Raw genomic sequence first — 27,448 nt, 5'->3', positions numbered from 1 at the left:
CAGACGGTTGAACACAATGTATACAGCATTAGAAAGAACGTTCAATTTTCCCACAATTAAATGTGAAGGATATCCAGACATTACAGCCGGGGCCAAAGAATAAAATGTGTTTTCATTCCTGTCATTAATGGCGCAGGTTCACCATAAATTCCTTGTCTTTTATTGAAATTAAATTGGAAAGGGCAATTGTTATTTTTTCCCTGCATGCACTTGTAACAATAAAAACGGTTGAAAAAGGGGATAGGAAAAAGCGACTAGAATGTCCATATTTCTAACTTCCAAAGGTTTATGGGTAATGGGACTGCGGGACGAAATATCATGTATGAGGAATGGAAATAACAAAAACCATCTTTCAACTGAAATTAAACACCTGCCTTCTGAGAAGATAAATATATAAATTCAGACACTTTATGCGCTGGAACATATATCAAAAAGTTGTTATTGTAGCATGATGAAAAATGTCTGTAAAAGCCTAGTAGCATGCCATTAAAATCACTAACACACCCTCTGACCTGGACTGGCGTTTTGGCCGACCGTACCTAGACTCAGGATGAAGGGGTCACTGGATTCAGGATGGCATTTTGGCCACCTGCCCACTTCAAGCCATTTTCCCCCTTAATGGCCCTATTGGTTGGTTTTGAGCAGAGCCTGATTTATGACATGGCCAAGGCTCTTTGAAGCAAAACTGCCGCGTTGACATTTCCTGCTTCAGGTGTGATGTTTGACGGAATAAACTATTCCACCTGGAAGGAACGGAATACGCCACTCTTCTCACGAACACAAGATGCAGGGCAGCCAGAGGGCAGCGGGCGGCCCGAGTACAGAGCCCTCACCTGCTCGCATCTGTAATCTTACTCGACTTTCAGCCGCTGACATTTTAACAATGTTTTATCTTTCCTTTTGCTGTTGGCAGGTATGGGATCGTGTGTTCAGTGCACTCACCAGCGATGTTGACAGAGGAGATGAAAGCAGCCAGAACGGCCAGGGTCTCGGCCGTGCAGCTAGGGAGAAATCCACCACCCATGAGGGAGAGGCCACCAACAGCAGTCAAACCTAAAAACACAGAGCATCCATGTTATTTTTCACAAAACAAGAGTTCTTGAATAATTACAGCTACTACACTAATGAACTATTAGCAACGTGGATTGCAACACTAATTCTACTCATTTTGAAAGGCTAAAATAAAAACAAACAAACAAAACAAATATTTTTGTGGGGCGCTGATATTAGCTACTACACTACAATGAAATTAGTGACACATTTATTGCAAAAATCAGCATGCCATCAGAATACGTCATTAACAGTGAATGGCTAGGAGTCAATTGAGAGATCTTTGGAGGCATCTATGCTGACTAATTATTGACAATTTTCCATATTTTACGGAATTTCCATTCGTTTCCAGATTTGCTTCCAAATTGTGATTATTTAAAGTGAGATACAAGACAACTTAAGACCACTGTCCGAGTCATTTTTTACTGGCACAGCATTCAAAACAAGCCGTTTGTAACTCACTTTGACCGGGAATTAACGAGGACAACACTGGCACCCCAGAGGGAAATCTGATAACCATCACCTCTTTAATCGTTTTCAAATGCTTCTGCGGCATCAAATCGACTGACCAAACCTGAGGTGGCCCTGTTGGTTAGCGCTATCTTAAGTCAATGAAGTGTGTAACTGTTGGTAAGCATTTCCTCTCACTTTGTAATTCTGAAGTAACAATTGATCACAGACCAGCTTGCAGGCCAAGAGCACGCTACCACAACACTGCAGGAAACGCAACAGACGATTTGTAAACCTACACAGGCACGAACCGCCACACACGCACCCAGACATGCAGAGGTCTGGATATCAGTAAAATAAAACTTTTGGATGAAAATGAAAGATGCCGGAGCCCGCTTGAAATCCACAAACGGATTGCTGTTTGTCTGGTGGCTGGATAATATTTCCAACTTGGTGTTCACGGAGGATAAAACAATGAGGTATTTGGAAAGGGGGGGTCATTTTAAGCAAATGACACATCCATTAGGTCACATCAGCAAAATGGACCCAAAACCACCATCTAAGACTACGTTCATCCAAAAAGATTCCTTGGATCAGGCGGTTCAAACAGATGTGGAGTCACTGATTCACCAGTTTCAGGTAGATTAAAGAACGAGAGAGGAACTCTACTCCACCATAAGCAAAAGAGTAACTTAATGCTTCTGGAAAAGTTCTCCCACACTTTCAATGAGAATGAGAAATTCCACATTAGTGGCTTAACGTCTCGGTCACTTTTGTGAAAGCTTCATTACCTTTGGCACTGGAATAAGCAAATTCCAACTCGCTCACCTTTCCAGGCCTGTGAAAGACGCAGTCCAGTAAGTGTCAAATATGTAACACCTCATACGCAAATAAGACAAAGAAAAGTCTCTACAAGACTAATAAACTAATTCACAGGAAGTGTGCAGCAGGTCAAAGGCAACTAATTGCTTCAGATGATTCCCCACACTCTTGATGTGAAGTTTATTGCTTTCTTGACATAAAGGACTCTTTAATGCAGACCACCAAGGACTTGTTAAAAAACAATGAATCGTTTCCTGGTTTCTCAGCCTGCTGAGAAAAATGAATAAAAGCTTAATGAAGCACAGAAGCATCCTTCATCTGCCTGGCTGATGAGAACACGGCCCTCTGAGGACTGCTGAACCCTGGGCACTCACGTCTAGACTAATGAAGAGTCGAATTCGCCACCTAACGGGTGGGCTGTGTCTGTCCATCACAGACGGCTAACTCAAGGGTAGAGAAAAAAAAAAAAGGTGACATTTTCTGCCCATTAAAGCAAGTAGGCAATTCACACCCACTTGAGAGACCCCCATAGCTAGTGCAAACTCAGATGAGGAAAACGCTTTGATGACCTGTGCTTGAGAGAAATTTCAAATTGCCTCACATCTTTTCACAACCATTTATTTATTTATCATATATATATATATAGTTCGTTTTTATATCCATTTTTGCCTAGCGTTACATTATATGATCACGCTCTTATTCATGTAGATGCTTTAAAACCATTTAAGCGCAACACGACAGAATAGAATGCGCTGCCTGTCAATGTCCTGTCTGTGTGGGTGTGTCTCAATCAGATCCCTAGTTCAGTAGTCAGGGCACTGATCAGGGAGTAGGCCACATTCATGTACGTTACATTGATTCACCACCTAGGAAGATAGGGAGCTCTCTCACTCACACACACACAGATTCCTGCCAGTCTCGTGCACATATAGAGTTCTCTTTCGCTCTTGAACAAACAATAACAACAACACAAAGAATTTTGCCAAAATGCCAGAGTATTAGGAGTCTCATAATAGGAGTCTTAAATGAGTTAAACAACATCTTAAATGAACATGAGAAAATGAGATGCGCGTTACAGTGCCTCATATCCGCGTCATGTTCAGCAGCGGCCGATCTTAAAGTCACAGCCGTCAATAATGATGTCTGGCATTAATGTTCATCAAAGAACAAAGGGAATGGAGAAAAGTGTAGCTTAAATAATAAGTTAAATATAGATTAACCATTATTAATGGAGTTAAGAAAGGTGTTTGATAACTATTACATTTCTGTATATGTCTAACAGGGAAGGCCATGGGTAAATATAACAATTATAATGGGTTTATGTAAAGATCGTTTTAAGTTCACTTAAATTAAAAGTTGTAAAAGCCTAATAAATGTTGAAATTGGTAGCTTCCAGTTATACTGTAATGTAACGTCATTAATGTTTCATAGGAGACATGAGTATCAGTGATACTGGCCTTCATTCATAAAAAGATGCCATTACAACACATTTAAAATATGCTGTCTTTAAATTGTTGCTACATTAATTTGGAGAATAACTGAAATGAATACAATATCAAAATATTAAAAACTCCAAAAATATTACAGAAAAAAATTTGATTAATTAGTAAAAACATTTTTTTTTATATAGCATACACATACACAACATTTAATTTAACAATTACTAAGTAAATAAAGCACATATGTCTTTTAATGTATGCATAATTTGCTAACTTACCAGAAATGGCATTTGTAACCGACATAAGTGGGGAGTGAAGAGCAGGAGTAACGCCCCATACAGTGTGGTATCCCACGATTCCTGCCAGGCCAAAGGTTGTAACCATCTGAGTGAAAGCAGCATTGGGAGCAACCAGCCCAAGACCGATGGCTGAAGCCAGACCTGAGTAGAAATAAGGCATGTAAAGGATTTTTTTTGTTTTTGTTTTTTTCAGTAAGGAGTAAGTTTGTCATTTTGAATGCTTGACTATTCAACAGACAAATAAGCTGAGTGCCAGCAACAATGTGTCCTGTTTATACATCCCAGAATCGTTTCAAAACAGCAGTGGGTCATGTACACTTGACACCTCGACTCTAATATTGGGTACATTTGCTGTCTGACTCAATTTTAAAACTTAATATACTATTTTCAACTTTTTAGTTGAAAGTTAATAAATATATACAAGTATTCATAGGTTTTTATAAATAAATAAATAAATAAATAAATAAATAAATAAAGTACATGAACAGACATTTTTCTTTTAAATGAACATTTTTATCAGGATCCTATGTTTAGGTTCAGCAATTTCACTTTGATGGCAATGAAAAGTTTATTAGTCAGTTATGGAGCTCGACAATTGAAAGCTGGCTCATCTTGAAATCAAGTTCAAAGAACCAATTAGAAGACGCAAATCAAATGAAGGCTTTTGCTGGCAAAGGGTATATAGTTTAGCGGCCTTTACATCTGAAGTCTTCATTTCATATATATATTTGAGGTTATGAATAAAAATAAATAATTTAACTCATACCAGCCATTGGCCACATGGGTAAGAAAACCTTTACCTCGACAAACATGCACAGCAGAAGGGAAGGACCAACACCACCACCATTTTATCATCCCAGTTTCCCGGCATTCAGATGCCAAAACGGGCTAAGGTGATGTGGAAAACAAAACAGCTTGTGCTGCAATTAGGCGACCAATCACAATTTCAAAAGGCAGTGAATCTGACCTTCCGAGCAAGTCAGGATTCCCTGTACCTAAGTTCATACAGATACAGCAAACCATGAAAGGGCAGGAAGATCTCATTTGCATGTTTGTTTATCAGTCGGTGTTTATTTACGTGCAAGTTGTATTTGTGGCTTGTCTGAGTGAGGAAGTGAGTGCTTTGATGTGAAGCCAACGTTGCCTCTCCTCACACAAGTGTTCCTCAGCGTCTGCAACCAATAGAATTCATTTGTGCGCCGTTTGGTTTAGCAGGGCTTTGGAGTCTAATCACATCTTAGGACAAAGCGGCCAAACAGGGGAGCTGCTATTTTTGGAATTTCTGAGCAATGCAGATTGCTAAAGTAGATAAAGTAGATAGGAAGAAAATACAAATTGGATTAATCTCAAAGGCAATAAAGTGGGGGCGTTTTAAACGTACACGACAGCCTTATTAACATAGTTCAGTGTCAGAGACCACCAATGCAGTGGTCTCTTCCTCTTAAAATACACGGGGAGCCGCTTTCATATTAACCCCGGGGGACTCGCAGAGATCCGGTGGGAAGAGGGAGGCAGAGAGGGCAGCCGGACTGTGATTTACCTCCGGTGTAAAGCCCTGCCGTGTTGAGGGTGGCCCTGAAGGGCGAGATGGCAGCTGCCTTTTCCTTCTCCAGCTCCTGGACAGACTTTTGTTTTGTAGGCACTGCCACTGGGATTTTGTTAGGTTGTGGTGCAGGGAAAAGCACTTTTCCATCCTGCAGACAGACAGAGTGAAAGCCAGAATTAAAAAAACACCACCACTCAACTCTTTAAAAGCTAAATGAGTGTTATTGTTATTACGTTTTTAACTCTTCACATCCTTGAGCTCAGTGGTGTCAAACTCATTTTAGGTCAATGGTCAGATTGGATAATAAGTCACCTTGTGCCAACCAAATTTGTGTGTTTGTTAAACCTTAGTGTATCCATGAAGAGTGAATTCACAGAATCAACTTTGATGCTCATTTCACCAATATTATGGTATAACAAAATCCCCTTTACATTACATACAACATTTATGATATTATTATCCTCCTCATTATGGTAATTTACAATATGGTTCCATCACTAACATTAACAAAGATTAATAAATATTTTAGCAAATGTCTTGCTCATTGTTATGGTTATTTAGGTTAGGATAATTAAAACTGTTCATTGTTAGCTCACATTTGCTCAGGTCCATTAAATAATATTAACGGATACAACTTTTGATTTCACTAATGTATTAGTTGATTGTTCATTTCAACATTTACTAAGACAAATGCTTTAGAAGTATTTTTCATTGTCATTTTACATTAAATAATCTTGTTAAACGTATGACTTAGGCGCAGGGTAAGCTTAGGTGAGAATTTATGAACACGGAAGCAGAAGCACAGAGGATTGAGCAAAAAGCGACAGTCAGGAATTAGAAGTCTATGGGTGAGGCTCACACTTGGCATGTTTGGTTCAATTTCTCTGTTAGAGCGGTTCATTTGAATAACTCTGAGCACTGCCATCCGAACCCTGGTGCACAACAAACAAGTGGAAAAGATGGGTCTCGGTCCGCTTCCAAACTAACTCTGGTGCGGTTTGAATGAAATATGAATGCAACACAGACCAAAAACATGTAAACAAACCAAAAACAGGACAGGTCACAAGATGCGACCCTAAAAAGAACAATGCTCAAGCATACCCGTTTTTTTTTCTTGTCATGTTGCCCATCAGTTTGGTACAGGCAGATTTGCGTCTCCTCGCAGCAGATCATTTGTGTGTAATGGGATTCCTTTACACATTTTATAAGCTCTTTATGAGTTCACAGCTGGTCAAAATACCATCATATGCAAGCTACGCTCATACAACGGGCACATTTAGCCCAGCACACAGCATTGTTTTGAATGTTCAGCAAGTTCCGTCACGAAATACACGTAATAAAAGACGACCGAGGTTGTGAAAATATCCTTATGCCTTTAGGTTCAGTATCTTTAGATTCGGCGTGAAAATGCGAATGTGAAAACCAAGGGAACCAGGGCTTTTTTTGGTTCGGACCAAACAAACCGACCTACAAATGTGAATACTATGGAAGTTTGTTTCCATCACAGAATTAAAAAAAAAAAAAAAAAAAAAAAAAGGTAATCGAGACCTCACAATTCTGAATTTTTCCCGCAATTGACTTTTTTTTCCTCAGAATTGCATTATATAGTCACAATTGCGAGTTACTAAGCAATACTTGCCCTTGATAAATGCCGCGGCTAAAAACGATCGTCATTAGAATAACACACCCCTATATATTCAAGTCTCTGCCTCCCCCACGCCCACATTTTACACCATGGACACACGGAAGACGGCAAAGAAGCGAAACTTCTCCGACGTGGAGATCGAGACCATCACCAGGGAAGTGGAAAAACAACAAAATTATTTTATTTGGGAGTTTAAAGAGTGGGATTAAAGGCACCCACGAAAACAAAATATGGACCCAAATTACGAGTACTGTTAATAGTGTGGGGGTTGAGAAGCGCACTCCAGCAGAGGTAATAATGTTTTATTGCTTAATATAGACCAATATTGATCAAGTTAAGTATGAGTTTTCTTGTTTATTGTAGATGAAAAAAAAAGTGGTCAGATATAAAGATCGCCACAAAGAGGCGCGTCTCGGCACTGTACGGAGAAAATCCAGTTTAAATAGCTGTTTAAATGAGAAATTACCTATCACAATGCATTATTTTACAGCACGTGTTTTGAAACAATTAGCATTTAATTTCGTATCACGTCACATGTATTGGGGTGTACAATAGTGATGATGATGTGATGTGGAGTACCATTCATTCACATTAATAATTGCATGACAATTTGTAAAGATTCTTCTTCTTCTTCTTATTATTATTATTATTATTATTATGATTTTTATTATTAATGACGCTTATTGTTATTTAGAAGAAGAACGTCGTTATTATTATTTATTTAATTATTTTTTTAAAGATTTTTATTATTTTGTCAGTCTGAATTATTTTCAGTCCCAGTCCCTGCACAGCTGCCGGCATATAAACGCCTCATCCGTTTGGGGAGGAGCGCGCGCAGTCAGCGGAGGCTCGCACTGCGGAGCCAGGCGAAAGTATAAACAAGGCTTAAAACGTCAGGTAAAGCGCACAGACTCGCAACTGGAGGAATACATATGCCTACAAATCAAATGCTTTTGGTAAAGTCACATAAATTAAACATTGAAGTCCATGTTGCACAAAAATAAACACTGAAGTTTATAATTACTATGTTGTTGTTGTCGTTTTTTTACAGTGGGTCATAATATAGCATATCTTTGTCAGTGCATTTTGTGGTTTTAGGAATAGTTTTTCTGCGCATTTTCGCACTAAGTCAAAAAGTGCGTACACCACCTCCTGAGCTGGCGTAGGATTTGAGCGTGCCGTACGCCAACGTCCATATTGATAAATCTCAAAGTCACCGTGGTTTTGGGTGCAAGCTGGAAATTTGGTGTACGCACTTTTGATAAATGAGGGCCATTGTGTTTGTCTGAAAGAGGAAAGTTATATACACCTAGGATGGCTTGAGGGCGAGTAAATTATGGGATAATTTTCCTTTTTGGCTGAACTATTCCTTTAACACTTTAAAATAAGGTTACATTTGTTAGTATTACTAATAATGATTATTAATAATAATAATAATAATAATAATAATAATAATAAGCAATTAACTTTTTTTAAGTGCTAATATTTTTCCTTATACCGATCCATGTCAAACCACAAATTGGGAAAATAAACTTTTGCCCTAGGACAGTTGTGGCACCCACAGATCCAATTTCACCTGGAAGTTTGTGTGTCAAATGTTGCGTATAATTGAAAGAAAGGTTCTCTTTAAGGTGCGAGTTGTAGCATGCAACACAAAATAAAGGGTTTATCTGTCCTCCTGTAGCTAAGAAAATTGTAAAAAACAACTTTTTAACCTACCTTCATGACTATTGACCCTCGGATGACGTGGTCCATTGTGCCATAATCAAAGTCGTTTTTGACGTCAAAGTAAAAAGCTTCCTTGTCTGGGCTGATGGCACGAATGAGTTTGATGATGTTGTTAGAGTATAATGTGCTGGCCTGAGTCGGGAGGCGACTGGGAAGATCAGTATAGCCAACATGGATCACACCCTGTAGAAAAGCACAAGCACATTTTATAAAATAAGTCAAACAAAGATTTTGTGAATATTCTGTAAACTACCATTCAAAAGTTTGGGACCAGGAAGATTAAGAGGAAGAAAAAAAAATCACCATAAAAACAGAAATTGTGAAATTTTTAAAATAGCTATATCATTTAAAAAAAAATTTAAAACGCAATATAATCCCGCAATGCATTATGCCGCATTCATGCACTGTCATAATTATCATAATTTTGAGATGACAATAAGTGACATTCTCTGAATTATGCGTCTCTAAAGCCCTATTCTGACGGGATTAGTTTTTATATGGAGAGATGGGGTAAAGTAATTATTACCAGAGATTCTCAGTGATTTTAGTCCCGTCCAAATGTGTCATCACAGTAATCATTACAGACAATGTGAGTAAAGATTACAGCAACTTTTACCTTCTGCAAAAAGGTCCAGAAAAAAAAAAAAAGTCCTCAGGTAATGCTAATCACGTGCGAATAGACCAGCTCTAAATATGTGTGTAAATATTCCGTCACTTCCTGTCTACAAGAAGTTTTCAGCAGTTTAAGTATGGAGGCGCTTGAAGCATTCAGTTGCGTTCTAGCAAGTGGGAAAAGTCTGTGGCAAACCTCAAGGGCCACATTAGCGTGAGCGCAATTCCAAAAAAACGCAGATGGGAGTGGATAGTTCTGCGCGTGATCTACTGACGCAAATTAAAGAACACCATAATAAACCAGACGCTAACTGGTAGATTGCGTTGGTCAAGACATGCTTTTTTGGGCGGTAAATAATAGCGGAAACACTAGTAAATTGACAAGCGCAAACCTTAGTAAATCACCTTGCGTGATTCATTTAATTACTCTCCTCCCATACATTTTGCATCTGAAAGGGAAACTCCTACAAATGCATATACAAATTTTTCACACTAGTTTAACGCCAAAAGAGGGTTTGCGCTGTTGGTAAATCTGGCACCAAGTGTTTTCCGCATACCATTCAGATCAAAAAGAAGGTCGAAAGCACTTGTTAGAGTCACAAAACTTATTTTGGCTATAGGCAAGTACCTATTAGAATTGAATTAATAAATTGCTCGACTGGACCTAACTGTTTTATAGGATGTTTGCGCACGTGATATCAGGAAGCAGCTTAATGCGCATAGGACGTCAGGGAGGTGATGGCGGTGCGTAAATAGAGTTACCCCTCCGACTACTGTTCGTTTTACTGGGATTTCTTATCCGGTGCAAATTGGCCATTAATATTACAGACATCCTGGGGTAAAAATTACACTACTCCATCTACCCTCCGTCCGAATAGGGCTTAAAGGGATAGTTAACCTAAAAATGAAAATTGTGTCATCATTTACTCACCCTCAAGTTGTTCCAAAACTGTATGAGTTTCTTTTTTCTGCTGAACACAAAAGATGATATTTTGAAGAATGTTTGTAACCAAGTAGATAGCATTTTTTTTCAATGGTTGCTCTATCTGCTTGGTTACAAACATTCTTGAAACTCATACAGGTTTGGAACAACTTGAGGGTGACTAAATGATGACAATTTTCCTTTTTGGGTGAACTATCCCTTTAAGACAACACTAGCAACACCTAAATAGTGGTACAGCGGCCACGTGGTACAAGTTGAAGCTCTCTGCAAATTCCCTGTTTACAAGTTGTAATTACGACTTCTAGGAGGACCTGAGGTTTACAATTTGGAATCTCGTAATTACAACATGGCGTGAACGCACCTTTACTCCAGTCTTCAGTGTGATCCTTCAGAAACCATTCTAATATGCGGATGCTCAAGAAACATTTATTAATATTATCAATGTTGAAAACAGAGTTGTGCCGCATAATACGTTTGTGGAAACTTTGATGAACCAAATTTCAAAAGACCAACATTTACATTTATTTAAAAGAGAAATCTTTTGTAACATTGTAAAAGTCTTTACTGATAAATTGAAAGCATCCTTGCGGAATAAAACTAATAGATTTATGACTTCAAATGGCAGTGTACCTGAACCTTCCTGAAAAACACGAAGCACGTGTAAGCTGCAGTTGTAGTGTACTCACATTGTGAACAGACAGTTCTCCAGGAATCGTGGTCTCGATGTTGCCCCCAGCCTCTGCAGCCAGATCCACCACCACTGAACCGTCTTTCATGGTCTCCACCATTTCCTTAGTAATCAGCACAGGGGCCTTCCGACCTGCATAATAATTTCAGCACAGTGAGACTAGTTAACCAAAACCATGACTGATATGCATTTAATAAGACTCCTCTGATGTGCATTTCATCCGTGCAACCTAATATACTGATAAGCTGCTTTGCGGCTTGTTGGTTTTAAAAGAAAAACACTATTCCGATAATAGTGGAACAGACTGCATGCGTTTTACCAATCTGAGTGTGCTAAAAACTGCCAGGTATGCCGTTTGTTTAGGAATTAAGTTCTAAAAGGTCCAACCGTTGGCTCCATAGCTTCAGGGATTGAAATAAAATAACATTGGAGTGACACCAGGAGTGTGCATGAGCATGCAAAAGTCACAGGAACTGACTTTGAGTGCCAGCGGTACTGAACAAGCAACACAGAGGGGAAAGACATATCTCTCTGCCAACCTAAAGCAAGAGCGACCCAAAGCAACTCTTATGACACTTTGCAAACATTTTCTGTTATGGACATGGCCTGATTTTTTTATTAGCGTTTAGTCATGGAGATTAGGACAACACATGCTTCAAATGAACACAAAGCACATCTGCAGCCACAGAGCTGTTAAATTGGTAATTGTGCTGTACATAAATAGCTATGCTGGTTAATCCGTTTCTCTTTTCAAAGGCCAAAGAGAATCATAAGTATTAACTTAAAGGGTTAGTTCACCCAAAAATGAAAATTGTGTCTTTAATTACTTACCCTCATGTCGTTCGACACCCGTCAGACCTCCGTTCATCTTCGGAACACAAATGAAGATATTTTAGGCCTCCATTGGCACTTTACACTCTCAAGACCCTTAAAAGGTACTAAAGACGTCGTTACAAAGTCCATCTCACTACAGTGGTTCTAAAATAACTTTATGAATCGGCGACAATAGTTTGTGCGCAAAAAAACCCTAAATAACGACTTACATAGTGATGACGATTTCAAAACACGGCATCATGAAGCTTCGAAGCATTATGAATCAGCGAGTCGATTCAGCGGTTTGAATCGCCAAATTTCAGCAGTTTGACACGCGATCCGAATCATCATTCGGCTCATTGATTCATAACGCTTCATGATGCCGTGTTTTGAAATCGTTATCACTATGGAAGTCGTTATATAGGGTTTTTTGCGCACAAAAACTATTTTCGCCGATTCATAAAGTTATTTTAGAACCACTGTAGTGAGATGGACTTTGCAACAACGTTTTTAGTACCTTTTAAGGGTCTTGAGAGTGTAAAGTGCCAATGGAGGCCTTTCAGAGCCATCAGATTTCAACCAAAATATCTTCATTTCTGTTCCGAAGATGAACGGAGGTCTTACGGGTGTCGAACAACATGAGGGTAAGTAATTAATGACACAATTTTCATTTTTGGGTGAACTAACCCTTTAAGGATCTTGAGATAAGCCAGGATCACAGTTAAAGGAATAGTTCATATGAAAACTTAAAATCTGACATTATTTTCCCATTAACCGCAAAAAAATAAAAATTAAGATTTTTTCCCCCCATTGAATGACAGCTCATCGTGACAGGGACAGACAAGATTCAAAATGGAACGCAATATAAACGCACTGCATGAACTGTAGCGCCTACTATGCAGGTTGGACATCGATTTAAAAAAAGAAAACATTAAAAATTGCACTTTTTTTGAGTTTACAGGAAATGAAGTTATATTCGCTTCTGAAGCTGTATTTAAAGCTTTTAAATAAATTAAGCCAATATTTATAGTCAAATGGAGTATGCCTTTGGAGCTTGATAGCCTGTGATCATTATGAAATTTTTTTAAATAAAAATCCATGCATGTAAAAACCTGTATGAAGATTTGTGCATTTCACAAAGTTTCACAGGGTTTGTAAAAAAAAAAAAAAATTCTGGATGAACGATTCTTTTTAAAGTCAATGAATGGAAAAATACAAGCACGAGCAAACAGTTATTATCTGCAAGAGTACATGCCATAGAGGGCATGTGATGGAAAAAGAAGAGAGGAGAAGGGAGTAAATGTTGCAAGTGTGCGTACCGGGGATAAGCGCGGTAGTGACAATGATGTCAACATCCAAACACTGCTTGGCAAACAGCTTCATCTCTGCCTCGATGAACTCCTTGGACATCTCTTTAGCGTAACCACCCTGGCCATCTCCTGACTCCTTCACATCCACCTCTAAGGGCTCAGCACCCAGGGACTTAAACTGCTCCAGTGCAGCCGCTCTGGAAGATGACAAGACTACATGACTAACACAACACTGCCACCGAGAGGAGACTAGCTGGAACTGAAGCTGATGGAACTTGGTGGAATGTTTAAAGTCACCATGAAATAGAAATGGACTATTCTTATTTTTATGCAGTATCACAGGCTTTATTATAAATGGTTTTATTCATGCACTTCAATATTTTTTAATTCATGTGCCCTCGTAATCTTTAAATCAAAATAACTTGCCCTCCCTTTCACAGCCCTTTTCCCTGATGACGTGTTTACTGGAGCTTGGCTCTAAAGCTGCAAGATCACAGTCAAATTAAGTAAAATAAAGCTTTTTAAAATATGCACATTTCAAACCTTTTTAGCAGGATTAGCAGTGCCAGTGACATGACACGGTTTTCTTGCACAAGACCTTTTTATGTTCTTTTTTTTGTTGAACATTTTTTTTACAACAAAAACATCATAAATCAAAGTAGACTGAAAAGAGAAATTTATCCACAGGATCTGTTATAATTCAAATTTAACAAGCTAATATTATAAATAATATTATAGCACCATCTAGTGTTTGATGGATGACTGTGCATGTTTTATTTTTGTCTAATTTGAAATTAGATCAAAAATACTGTAAATGCAGTAATATTGTGAAATATCTTAAAATAAGTTTTCTATTTTAATATATTTTAAAATATAATTTTTTTTTCTCTGATGGCAAAGCTGATCTTTCAGCATTATTACTCTAGTCTTCAGTGTCACATCATCCTAAAATGCTGCTATTTGGTAGCCTGGCTGTGCCCTCCTACGTACTTCCGCTCAATTTTCATTTTCCTTCAGTACTCCGTCCGTCTGGGAAACCGGTCCAATCAGCAAACAAAAGGAGTGGCTGAGAACGATGAGAGTGATGTTGTGCGCTAGTTTGAGATGAGTTTGAGATGCTAGTAATGAGAGATTGGTTATGGCAGATCCAATAGTTTTAAACTTCAACAGAGTACCCGCCTTCAAGGAAGTTAATGCTTGTCAATGGAGAGTAGCCAGACTCTCTGTTCAAATGAAATGTACAAGAGTCTGGTAGGACCAGGCTAGATATTTGGTGCTCAAGAAACACTTAATGTTGAAAACTGTTGTGCGGCTTAATATTTTATTGGAAACAGTGTTTTTTTTCCAGGATTCTTTGATGAATATAAAGTACAAAAGAACAGCATTTGAAATTGATCAAAAGTGACTGTTGCACAAAAAAAATCTGTTTAATGGATCTTTGCCGAATAAAAGTATACATTTGAACAATTTAATTTAAGTAACTAAGTTTTAGGACTTTTTACCTGGTGTCAAATCCCCTGACAATGGCACCCATAGCACGGGCAGAGCCAGCAGCAGCCAACCCAGCCACTCCACCTCCAATGATCAACACCTGCCAATAAGAACAGCATTTTTGTAAAATTCTGAAAAACTCAGAAATAAACAGAAAAATCTAATTTGGGAAAGTATGAACCGTGCTAATATCTTCATCCAAGAACTAATGGGAGAAATGTACAGCAGTGAATCAAGCAAACTCAAAATAAGCACTCAGCGATTATGCCAGCACATACCTTAGCAGGAGGAACCTTCCCTGCGGCTGTGATCTGACCAGTGAAGAAGCGGCCAAAGTTGTTGGCTGCCAGGACCACGGCTTTATAGCTGCCAAAAAAAACAAACAAACACACAGTCAGTCACTGATGAAGCAGAAATCAACAACAAAAAAAAGGCAAAACATCACAGGTGAACAGTGTAAAAGTGTAACTAGTAGAGATCACCATACTTCCTCAGTCAATTTTGTATTACAAGTTTCCTGCCATGTTATACATCAATATACAAATGAGGCATTCTCCAATTAAATGTTTTTACTAATTTGCATACATTTCCAGAACAATAATCTTAACACTGCATAAAGCCAGGTTCAAAATTTGTTTCATTTTGTTGATATATTAGAAGATTATTTTAAAAATCTTTTTAACACTCCATAAATCAGAAAAAAGGTGTTTTTAGGAATACAATGTTATAAATAAATCTGGTGAAAGTTAAATGAACAAACCTCTCTGTAAATCCCTTCAGAAAATATACCGGAATAAAACTGCAAAGTTTGGTGTTTGTAAGTGCTACTGAAGCGGCGATTTCTGGCTAAGTGCATGAAAGAAAAAGGCAATTTTCTCAAAATGAGTTTAAGATAAGTATTGTAATGGAAATTACAGACACAAATTATAAATAAAATGAACACTTAAATGTGTATTTTGGATGTTTTCTTTTTACTAGTCTGAATTAAAACAAGTTATAGAAGCAAAATATCCCAAAATCTCAGTTGACCAGTATTTTTGGTTGAAAGAGAAAAAAGGCTGAAAATATGAGCCAAAAATATATGCTGCCTCGCCCCTCAGTTTCACTCATGTGCAGAATTTTTTGTAACTGCGGGCAGCACCACTTCCGAAGATGCACAACTTCAAAGCGACTCTGATCGAGCAGGTAGGCCTAAACAGTGAGTGTTTGCTCAACTTCCATAGGAATTAATTGAAAATACTCATTCAGCATGCACCGCAATTCTATACCAGCACCCAGTTTACTTTGCTCAATGTTCCACTCTGTGTGTTTGTGTGTGCTCTCTTCTCAGTCGCCCATGGCCCAAGCGAAACACCCAATTTATGTATCACTCACACTCACCGGTGACTTGTTTCTGTTTGCAATATTCCTATACTATGCTGTAACATGGTGTGGTTTAACCAATAGCCATGCTGGGCAGCGCTGACAAAATGACACTACCCTCCCTTTCACTGATCCAGTCCACGCTACACTCTTTGGTGTTACTTTAAATAAAGGTGTGGTTATTATATTGGCTTGTATTGTAAATTATTGAAATGAATTAAATATAAATACAATTATACAACAAAAACTAATTTTAAATAAGAAATGAATAATCAAAGAAAAAAATATATATATTTTTTGGTTTTCGGACAGGTGCATCCAGAATTTTAATTTCAGTGCATCCCTTATTTATTTTATGGCATTTTTATGCCTTTATTGATAGAACAGTATACAAGGTAGACAGAAAAATATAGGGTGGAGAGAGGAAACCTAAATTTGTCAAAAGGACCTCGAGCCGGGAACCAAACTCAGATCACCGGCGGCACAGTTGTACTATATGTCGGAGCGCTGCCCATGAGGCTATTGGCTGCGACATTTATTATTGTAAAAAAAAAGAAATTCTTAAAACTGCATTACCCAAAAGCTGTCAATTACTCAAATTAAAACATTCATGCAAGTACAAAATTATTTCCATCATTATACAAATTAGGCAGGTAGTCTTTTGCATTTTTTGTTTTGTTTTAGATGGCCTTACCCAGCAATGTTGGCCATGGAGCTGAGGGCGTCATAACCCTGAGCAATAGTAACACGGGGCACCTGGTCCATGGCCAGGACGGTGGCTTTGCGCTGGGACAACAAGTCCAATAGCTCAGGGTTCTGAGCGGGATAGATGAAACTGACGAGGGTGGATCCTTCACTCATGAGGTCGGCCTCATGAACTCCCAGAGCCGAGTTCAACATCGGGGCACGCACCTGTGGAGAAAAGGTGTAGAGAATTAAGCCTGGTTTATACTCGCCACATCTGCATGAGTGCGAAGGTGCGCGTAGCAAAAATGACATCAGTGCAGTGGAGCGTTGGGCCACAAGACCCCATTTCGCAAGCCATTTTTTGTAACTTGTGCGCGGCTCTTCTTCCGAAAATTTAAGACTACATGGTGACTCTGGTCGGTCAGATACGTCTGTACCGGCACCGAGTTAAACCGGTTCAAATTAATTGCTTAAATTTCCAAAATGAGCCTACAATAGCAGAAGTAAGCATTTAAGAAAATAAAGGTCAGTTTAATAAAAAGTCAGTGAAAATGAAAATGTTAATGTAAAAGGCCAATCATCATAAACGCCTTGTCCGTTTGGGGAGGTGCCCACGCAGTCAGCGGAGGCTCACATTGCACAGACAGGTGAAGGTTTAAACAAGGCTTGAGTGTTAATGAAGACTCGGTTAAGATAAGGCAAGATTAATAATTTAAGGTATCAAACAGTACCTTAAGCAGAACATCTGATGAAAAGACATCTTTGATGTCCCTGATGGTGGCTCCTGCCTTTGTATACATGTCATCTGAGAACTTTGCAGATTCCCCAGCACCAGACTCCACCACCACATTAAAGCCCTGCTTGATGAGAGCTTCCACTCCGGCTGGAGAGATAGCCACTCGACGCTCATTCTGAAAGATTTCCTTGGGAACACCAACGGTCAGCTGTTTGTATGGAATGCCTGCAGGGAATAATAAAGAATTACAGAATCAAGCAGAGCCTGGAGAGGAACATATTACTAAGTGCGCATGCAAAATGCAAAAGTTAAAAACAGGTGGGCCCTGCACCAATAGCACTAGAGAATCTTTATATTGTATTTATAATGCAATTACTGTATAAAAATATATTTTAATATTACTTTATATACACTAGAAAAATATTAACATTTGTATTAAATGATAATACAATTTAAATGTTTATAGTATATAAAATACATTATAGTAGTTGTATTCTCAATAATAATAATAAAAATATATAAAATAGACAATTTGTTTAACATATTGCAATCTATTTTTTTAATTGCATTATTTTTATTTAGAATACATCTACAATAGTAATAATATTCTTATTATAATTCACACACACCTTTTGATTTACTTTTGTACTATTGATTTTTTTTTTTTAAAGATAAAATGTACATGACACTTTAAAAAAAAAAAAAATACTGAAATATAAAGTCTGATTTTTTTTTCCTTATTCTAAAAGTTCAATAACTTTTTTTTTTAAAAATATCGGTATATGATTTAATGTTCTCTTTTTATAGGCTACATGTAGTTTATGCGTCAAACTCAAACAAATTATAATTTTAGAGAACCCAATACCACAGAAACAGGGCGAAGTGTGAACAGCTGTAATCTCACTTTACTCTCATTGCCAATATACAGTGGGGAGAACAAGTATTTGATTCACTGCCGATTTTGCAGGTTTTCCTACTTACAAAGCATGTAAAGGTCTGTCATTTTTATCATAGGTACACTTCAACTGTGAGTGACGGAATCTAAAACAAAAATCCAAAAAAAAAAAAAATTCACATTGTTTGATTTAATTAATTTGCACTTTATTAATTGACATAAGTATTTGATCACCTACCAACCAGTAAGAATTCCGGCTCTCACAGACCTGTTAGTTTTTCTTTAAGAAGCCCTCCTGTTCTCCGTTCATTACCTGTATTAACTACACCTGTTTGAACTCGTTACCTGTATAAAATACACCTGTCCACACACTCAATCAAACAGACTCCAACCCCTCTACAATGGCCAAGACCAGAGAGCTGTGCAAGGACATCAGGGATAAAATTGTAGACCTGCACAAGGCTGGGATGGGCTACAGGACAATAGGCAAGCAGCTTGGGGAGAAGGCAACAACTGTTGGCGCAACTACTAGAAAATGGAAGAAGTTCAAGATGACGGTCAATCTCCCTCGGTCTGGGGCACCATGCAAGATCTCACCTCGTGGGGCATCAATGATCATGAGGAAGGTGAGGGATCAGCCCAGAACTACACGGCAGGACCTGGTCAATGACCTGAAGAGACCTGGTACCACAGTCTCAAAGAAAACCATAAGTAACACGCAAGGTCCCCCTGCTCAAGCCAGCACATGTCCAGACCCATCTGAAGTTTGCCAATGACCATCTGGATGATCCAGAGGAGGAATGGGAGAAGGTCATGTAGTCTGATGAGACAAAAATAGAGCTTTTTGGTCTAAACTCCACTCGCAGTGTTTGGAGGAAGAGGATGAGTACACCCCCAAGAACACCATCCCAACCGTGAAGCATGGAGGTGGAAACATCATTCTTTGGGGATGCTTTTCTGCAAAGGGAACAGGACGACTGCACCGTATTGAGGGGAGGATGGATGGGGCCATGTAACGGCGGGATCTTGGCCAACAACCTCCTTCCCTCAGTAAGAGCATTGAAGATGGGCCGTGGCTGGGTCTTCCAGCATGACAACGACCCGAAAAACACAGCCAGGGCAACTAAGGAGTGGCTCCGTAAGAAGCATCTCAAGGTCCTGGAGTGGCCTAGCCAGTCTCCAGACCTGAACCCAATAGAAAATCTTTGGAGGGAGCTGAAAGTCCATATCGCCCCACGACAGCCCCGAAATCTGAAGGATTATCTGGATTATCTTCTCCAGGGTCTGTATGGAGGAGTGGGCCAAAATCCCTGCTGCAGTGTGTGCAAACCTGGTCTAGAACTACAGGAAACGTTTGATCTCTGTAATTGCAAACAAAGGTTTCTGTACTAAATATTAAGCTCTGCTTTTCTGATGTATCAAATACTTATGTCATGCAATAAAATTCAAATTAATTACTTAAAAATCATACAATGTGATTTTCTGGATTTTTGTTATAGATTCCGTCACTCACAATTGAAGAGTACCTATGATAAAAATGACAGACTTCTACATGCTTTGTAAGTGGGCAAACCTGCAAAATCGGCAGTGTATCAAATACTTGGTCTCCCCACTGTAATCTCTCAAGACCATTTCTAACCCTTCAGACTCTCTGTTTTGAAGTCAAAGTGTAAAGCTGTACAATAAAGATAAGCACCATATACGGAAGCAGACATACAACTGGTGAAGCAGTTTATAAAGGGTGGTAAAAAGAAACGTGTAAAACCTTTGAGACCTTTGTGATAAACTAGAGGGCCATACGGTCTCTGTGAGACTTGTGGTTTTACAGCAGCATGCATTTTTACAGTAAGGCAAGACCTTATGACTTGGCGAAAGCTCCAATTCTGCAGTCATATTTTCAAAAATAAAACTGAGAACTCAAGCTGTAAAACAGAGCATACCTGGGTTTTGGCATGTGTAATGAAGTAAATCAAATTGAATTTTTATGCACAGCTTCATTTTATGTGTTTTGGTCTGTAAAAGATGTGCAAACAACATGTGGTCTAGACAGGCTGAATATGCATCAAGAAGTCATCCAAGTCATGTCCTACTACTGGTAGCAGGAGGTCGCTTGTGGAAAATTCCACCACAGGCCTGATCTATAGATAACAACAACATGAGTTCACGGGAAATCACAGATGAGCTGCCTGGTGGATAAACTGGGCCATAGACAGTAAAGGGACCTCAAATTATTTGGACACTTTAGCATATATAATGTATGGATGTCACTGCATTAAATATCAAACAACAAACCAAGTAACATTTATTATTACAAAAAATGGTTGACTACCACCATTCTTTTGCTGCCTTGGAAAACTGTGTTTCTAGTGTGATATTTTGTAGTTAAATGCGATTAAATTCAGTATAAGTGTCTAAATGTGTTTGAGAACAAGTTTTTCAAGGGGTTATTTTGAAAATACTTTGAGCTTAAATGATCCAATTAAGTGTTTTTTTTTTATAATTTACTTTGGCCATCTGCGTAGGTTCATGCACTGTCTATGTAACGTCATTTTCGGCATTCAGGAGGGTCCATGGACATCGGTCCCCACGTGCAGCCACATCTTGAGTGCTTGGAAAAATATTCCACTAGATAGTGCGCACACGGCCAAAGGAGTACACTTTGAAATGCTCCCGCACTGTTAATGAAGTATACCCGGGCCTTTAGAGCAGCTCTGCTTGACGGCATATTCAAGGGCAATCTCTTTTTTTTGTTATTGAGAATAGGTAACTCTTATGTGACATGAGCATAATGACAGTGGCAAATCTGACCAGGCAGGACAATTACACATACTTTATACAGAACATAAAATTACACACTACCGTTCAAATGTTCTAGGTCAGTAAGATTTAAGAAAAAAACTTGGGAGCGCATTAAACTGGTCAAAAGTGAATAATAATGAAACAATGTATCATTTTTAAATAAATTCTGTTATTTTCAATGCTGATAAAAATAAATGTTTAAGCAGCAAATCAATGATTTCTGAAGGATCATGTGACTGAAGATTGGAGTAATGACTGGTGAAAAGGTTTGCAATCACATGAATAAATTGTATTTGTACTTTTTCACAATATTACTGTTTTTACTGTATTTTGATCAAATAAATGCAATCTTGTTTAGAATAGAGACTTTTAAAGAATCATATCGACATAGTACTTTAAATAATGAACAGAACTATTAATAAATAAAATAATTTGTTTAGTTATACAAGTTATTTAGGTGTTATAAAAAAGTTAAGTCCCTTTTTAGCATAGTATTAATATCAAGTAAATATCTGAGGCTCAAACTTCTTTTAACCACATTGACCGCTGGTAGTCACCATAGACATGTGCTTCTTTTCCCAGCAGTCATTCTCCTGCACAAGCCGTGCCACAGTCCTGATTCCTCAGCTGATAGTGCCAGAAATAACCTGCCCCAGCTGTCATTACCATTCTTCCACCTTTTAAAAAAAGTCTGCCTCAAACTCACGCTGTATCCGAGCAGCCAGCACGCTACACGGGTCACTTACAGTACACTCATTCATATCCTGGGACCTTCAACACAGAGTTAATAGTGGCAGAACAAGCAGGGCAGGGACACCGTGACCTTGAGAGCCATTGAATGCGTAAAAATTGACTGCTACAGAGACCGTAGTATGAGGGTAAAAAGTTTGGGAAAGTCTCATTTGCCTTTGTCATACTTTAAACTAAATATGCTGCGGTAAATTCAAAATTATGTTTAGTATTCAAGGTCTTTCAATCAACTCATTCATTAATGTATACTGAATTAAAAATATCTCAATCAAACATGATTTAAGGACCTCAGCCACCTGGTTACTAAAATTGAATGTCTGAAACAGAGCATGTTTTATAATAATTTAATATTCCAGTAGCGTTACCTGGACTAGCAAGGCGAGAGAGTGCTTGATGGGTCCTAAAGAACCGCACACATGGTGTCTTCACTGTCCGCACAGTCTGTAGCTTAGCACAGGCCAGCCCGGAGAACAGGGGGCTGGAACAGCTGGTGGCTACCACGCGCAGAAGACTCGCCATCGGAGACACAAGGAGGAGCTGTGCAGTTGGAATGACCCTCCTCCTACATGTGAGGGAGTGAGAGTGAGGGAGAGAGAGGAAAAGTGAGCCTGATGACCTATCCCACAATGCTCCACTCTGCCCCAGTAACAGCAGCTCAGCTGTTTACCCACCTCCAAGGTGACACAGATATGCTCACGGTTCACACAAGTGGTCACTATGGCCACACATTCATAAAGTAAATATCTTACAAACACATTCATTCTTTAAAGGAAATAAAGGGCTCAAATTATATTCAATACTTTTCAAAGCTTGGGTTCAGTCTTTTTTTAAAGAAATTAAAACTTTCATTTAGGGCTGCGCAATATATTTAAATTATCGAAATATCGCAAATGTTCATATCGCAATATGCATATCGCAAGGGCACGCAATATCTGAATAATTTTAATTGGCTACTTCAACATTGTGAAAAGTGTATGTTTTAGGTCGATGCATATAGCAGAGAATAGACTGGGCACACGACTGTTACTTATGGTACTTGCTTGACGTTAAAAAGAGTTATTAAACACAATAACTTGCGAAAAACAACTCCTTGCAGTCTCGCGCTGTCTGACACACACACCGAAACGTGCGCACAAGCCGTTCTTTTTTCCGTGTCTAGCTACACACTCAAACTGTCAAATACACACAGTTATATCAAAATGGCTGTCTTGATGAGTATTCATGTAAACACAGTCAGCTATGCTTGAAGTGAAAGATATCAGTTGAGGAAAGAAATAGATTTTACACACTTAAAGCAATATTGTATCGCATATCGCATTATTTAACAAGGATATCGCATATTTCTTCAATATCGCACAGCCCTACTTTCATTCAAGCAAAGAGGCATTGAACTGGTCAAAAGCGAGAGTAAATACCTTTATAATGCTACACTTTTTTTTTTAATCAATGCAGTTCTTTTGAACTTTTCATTCATCAAATAAACCTGGAATAAATCATGGTTTCCAATATTAGTCAGCACAATGTTTGCAACACTGATAATAAGAAAGGTTTCCTGAGCACCAAATCAGCATTTTAGAATGATTTCTGAAGGATCATATAACACTTAAGACTGGAGTAATTCAGCTTTGCCATCACAGGCATAAATTATGCTTTAATACAGATGAAAATAGAAAACCGTTATTAATAGAAATCAATCAAAAACTTACTTTAGCTGGACACTGACTTTTTTCTAAAGCTGCTGTACAGCCAAAACAATCTCTTCCATTAATTTCCCATTATCACTGTAAAGCTGCTTTGAAAAATCTATATTGTAAAAAGTGCTATATAAATGAAGGTGACTTGAATATTGTAATAATATTTCACAATATTATTGTTAAATTTTATTTTTGATCAAATAAATGCAGCCTTTGTGAGAAAAGTTTTCCGACCCTGAACTTTTGAATGGTAACACACTTAGATTATGTTACGGTATGTTATGTTATATGAATGAGCGAGGGGTAGAGGAATAATAATTTTACACTATTTCGCTTCTCCACCATATATCCAGTTTCTAAACAACTTCATGCCACTTTGCAAGTCTATTTGTAGAAACACAAAACCATCCAATTAATCCACAGGGTAAAACAGTCAAGGTCACGTAGAAGCAAACACTAATGTGCAGTGAAGTGTATTTGTTTAGGTAAGGATTGTCTCTTGTGGCAATGATAAGGGTTTGTCTCTGGGGGCCAGTGCAGGTCACACAGTAGCAGCTTACAGACAGCAGGTCTATGACACCATAAACACTGCCTGCATATATTCGGATCCAGAATGAGATAAACAAAAAGAATTAAGGAAAACTATATAATAAAAAATAATTTGCATTTCATTTTGTAATTGATAATTTTAAATACAATTTTGATGATTGTTGTAATATCGAACATTCATTAATTCATTTTCAAAACATCATAAAGATGGCATTGTACGATTTTATATGTTAGATACTGACAATGTGGTCTCAGGTCAAACAGGTCATCACAAGTTTAAAGGGTTATACAGATATTTGATGCATTTAAAACTAGCTACTTTTCATGCCAAGTCAATTTTAAATTTCAACAAATACTTTATGGAACATATCTAATAGGTCTCACAACAAAATAAATAAAGGATTTGTGCTTAAAACGACAAGGACGCACACCGTGTAGTGTCTTCGTCATGGAACGTGCCAGAAATAGACTTTCCACTTATACAACTTTTTTTTTAAAAATATACAGGCATCCCACACATAAAAGCAGTGCAGTGGTCATGCGTGTACGAGGGAGTGGGAATCTGGGAAACAATCAAAATCAAAATCCCCCATAAACGTGTGCAGACAGACTACTGGATTATGGTGCCAACTACAATCCAATTCCAGCAGCACCACGTCACCGGACCAGACAAGTGACATAAGTCTCTATCAGATGTGGGGCAACATTTACTAACTTTAATTTATAAACTAACTAACTTGCAATGTTTGGAAAATTACTATATTCAACATATTCGATGAGAAGAAAACGAGTAGAGCCAAAATAACGGTGTTCGTCTTCGTGTCTAGAGTTTGTTATTGGACAATGCAAAAGTCATTCAATCAAACAACTCAATGACACAAGGCACGCATAATTTCCGCCTATATTTATAAACACATTGGCGTATTTTCATTCATTCATTTCAAGCTCAAGCGCAACAGCCCTATTCGCTCAAATCTGTTATGCATCACTAATTCAAAAGCACGAGTTTGCATGTTTTTTCGGCAGAGAAATGCGGCTCTGGGATCGACAGAAGGCGGGCACAAGCGCTCATTTCCCCTTCTTTCCTTTTAGTAACACACACACTAGCTTGATAGCTAAGCAGAAAGTAATAACTACTTGCTGTCGTTTGCATTAAGAGTTCAAAGCAATGCATGCCCTAATGCATTTCTTACGATCAATTGACAACGTGGCGGGGATCGATAATGAACAATTGAAATTCTCACCGAGAGGAGAAAGAGCATCAATGAGCGACCTTTGAATAGCGGGGACGCGCAGAGCTTACAGCCGCCACCCGGAAGCACTCGCGCTCACCTCTATCCGCACCGCTTTTGAGCTTCCATTCGACTGTCCATCAACATTATGTAAATCAGTCATGTGCTGTGGGCGTTTGTAAAAAAGATTCATTCAACACAGACTAGTTTAAGATCATTAAGTATGTTTTAGGCATTAAAAAAAAGATTTCGAACGGCACACACAAAAAAAGTTTGTCTGTGTGACATCAAATTGTGTTGCTTTTGTTTTATGGGAGATCAATATTTGGATAAACTATGTTGTAATGGAACTTGTATACCAAGATTTCAGTTACCACTAGTATTGAACGTACCGTAAACACCCATTCAAATTAAAATAGGATCTCCAAACATGTGCAATTTATTTATTTATTTAAGATTACGGCCAATTTTTTTTTTTTTAGTAGCTATTACTGAAGTAACAAGATTGAGTGCCAGCTGTGACCCAGAATAAAATGTTGTTTTGTTTATGATTTATTTATAATTTATGATACATTCAGGGTGAACAAAAAGTAAATACACAGGTATAAATAAGTAATAATTAAAATAATAATAACAAACAAAAAATAAAAGAGTAAAAATGGAAGTTGTAAAATAAATATATAAATACAAATACATTCTCATCAGCAGAGAACAATGGAAAACTGAATCTAGGGTTTTTTTATTTTAAATGTTTTATATTTATTTATCGAAATACATTCATGCTCTTTACTTACATGTTATATTTTTAATAGTAATATATTTACCCAAAATCTTTGATGGATATTTATATGGCAGATATGCATATCGACAGATATACATCTCCAGCAGGGGGCGGTAGTAGACAAGGACAATACTTCAACATTGAATGCAACTGACAATACAAAGAATCTGAAAAAATCTTTTTATTCCTGCAATGTGCACAGTGCAATTACAAAAAAAAATGTAGGCCACTTTAAGGCCATACAGCCCCTAAACATAAGTTTTTTTGACCTGATGAAGTGTGTTTTTGCCTATGACAATTTCTTGGTTTCTCGGTCCCTTGAAAAAACATTCAGAGTAATTGATTAATGAGTGGAACACAAGGTTAAATAACACTGATATATATATATATTATAGCATACTTCTATTCTGTCAGTATTGGATGTGGTGCTTTCTTTTTTTTCTGTCTCTCATATGTTTCTGTTCAACTAAATCCATTTGTGGAATGTCTGTGTACCATGACTGTTAACCATTAACTCTCTCCCAGATTGCTACAGACACTTCTCACAATTCTTCTCACACCAGGAAAAAAGTTTTAGCTTTGCACTATGACAAATTAAAATCCAATGCATTAATTAAAATGATACTTTTCAAACCTTATTTATAGACCTCTTGTTATGTACTGTACATGTTATAATGTACATTTGAATGAAAAAAAGGTTGTTTTAAGGAAGAACATGTTTAAAAAAAATATATTTTATTGTGGCTCTATGGATCATATTTAATAGCCTACCATAGCTTTGCTCTACAGTTTCTATCTAAAAATGCAAGTTTTATTTAACCTTTAATTTTATTTAGTTGATATCATGTGTGTTGGCCATGGTTTTCTCTAATCACGGTGTAAGGAAACAATCATGTAGGTTCATGTCTTTTTTTGACAATTTACTCTTAAAAAAGGCAGTCTTACAGCAAGAAATACAGTGAGATTATTGGAGTTCTGGTACTAATCATCATAGTTTTGATGTCTGTTTTGCAGATGCCTGGATTGCGAGTATGCTGAGACAACAAAGACTGGTTTGCCTTTGTGAATAAATTAAAAATGTATGTTATTCTTATTTTAAACTTCAACATTGACTTTCAGAACACAAA

General features: G+C 37.9%; 1 protein-coding gene across 1 annotated transcript in view; it reads right to left on the bottom strand.

Annotated features, from left to right (window-relative positions):
- Positions 1-25,675, bottom strand: part of nnt (nicotinamide nucleotide transhydrogenase) — a 53,520-nt gene extending 27,845 nt beyond the window's left edge. The window contains exons 1-12 of the mRNA XM_079835280.1: positions 25,553-25,675; positions 22,431-22,627; positions 17,617-17,846; positions 16,893-17,110; positions 15,115-15,202; positions 14,848-14,936; positions 13,355-13,542; positions 11,221-11,354; positions 8,971-9,162; positions 5,601-5,754; positions 4,040-4,201; positions 943-1,053 (exon numbers count right to left, since the gene is read on the bottom strand). Coding sequence (XP_079691406.1) covers positions 943-1,053; positions 4,040-4,201; positions 5,601-5,754; positions 8,971-9,162; positions 11,221-11,354; positions 13,355-13,542; positions 14,848-14,936; positions 15,115-15,202; positions 16,893-17,110; positions 17,617-17,846; positions 22,431-22,584 — 1,720 coding nt within the window. The 5' untranslated portion in view covers positions 22,585-22,627; positions 25,553-25,675. The remainder of the gene's footprint in view (positions 1-942; positions 1,054-4,039; positions 4,202-5,600; positions 5,755-8,970; positions 9,163-11,220; positions 11,355-13,354; positions 13,543-14,847; positions 14,937-15,114; positions 15,203-16,892; positions 17,111-17,616; positions 17,847-22,430; positions 22,628-25,552) is intronic.
- Between the last annotated feature and the right edge of the window lie 1,773 nt (positions 25,676-27,448).

This window comes from Gobio gobio, assembly GCF_949357685.1.
Source record: "Gobio gobio genome assembly, chromosome: 14".
NCBI lineage: Eukaryota > Metazoa > Chordata > Actinopteri > Cypriniformes > Gobionidae > Gobio > Gobio gobio.
Note: the sequence above shows the minus strand (reverse complement) of the source record. Positions and strands in the feature narration are given on the sequence as shown.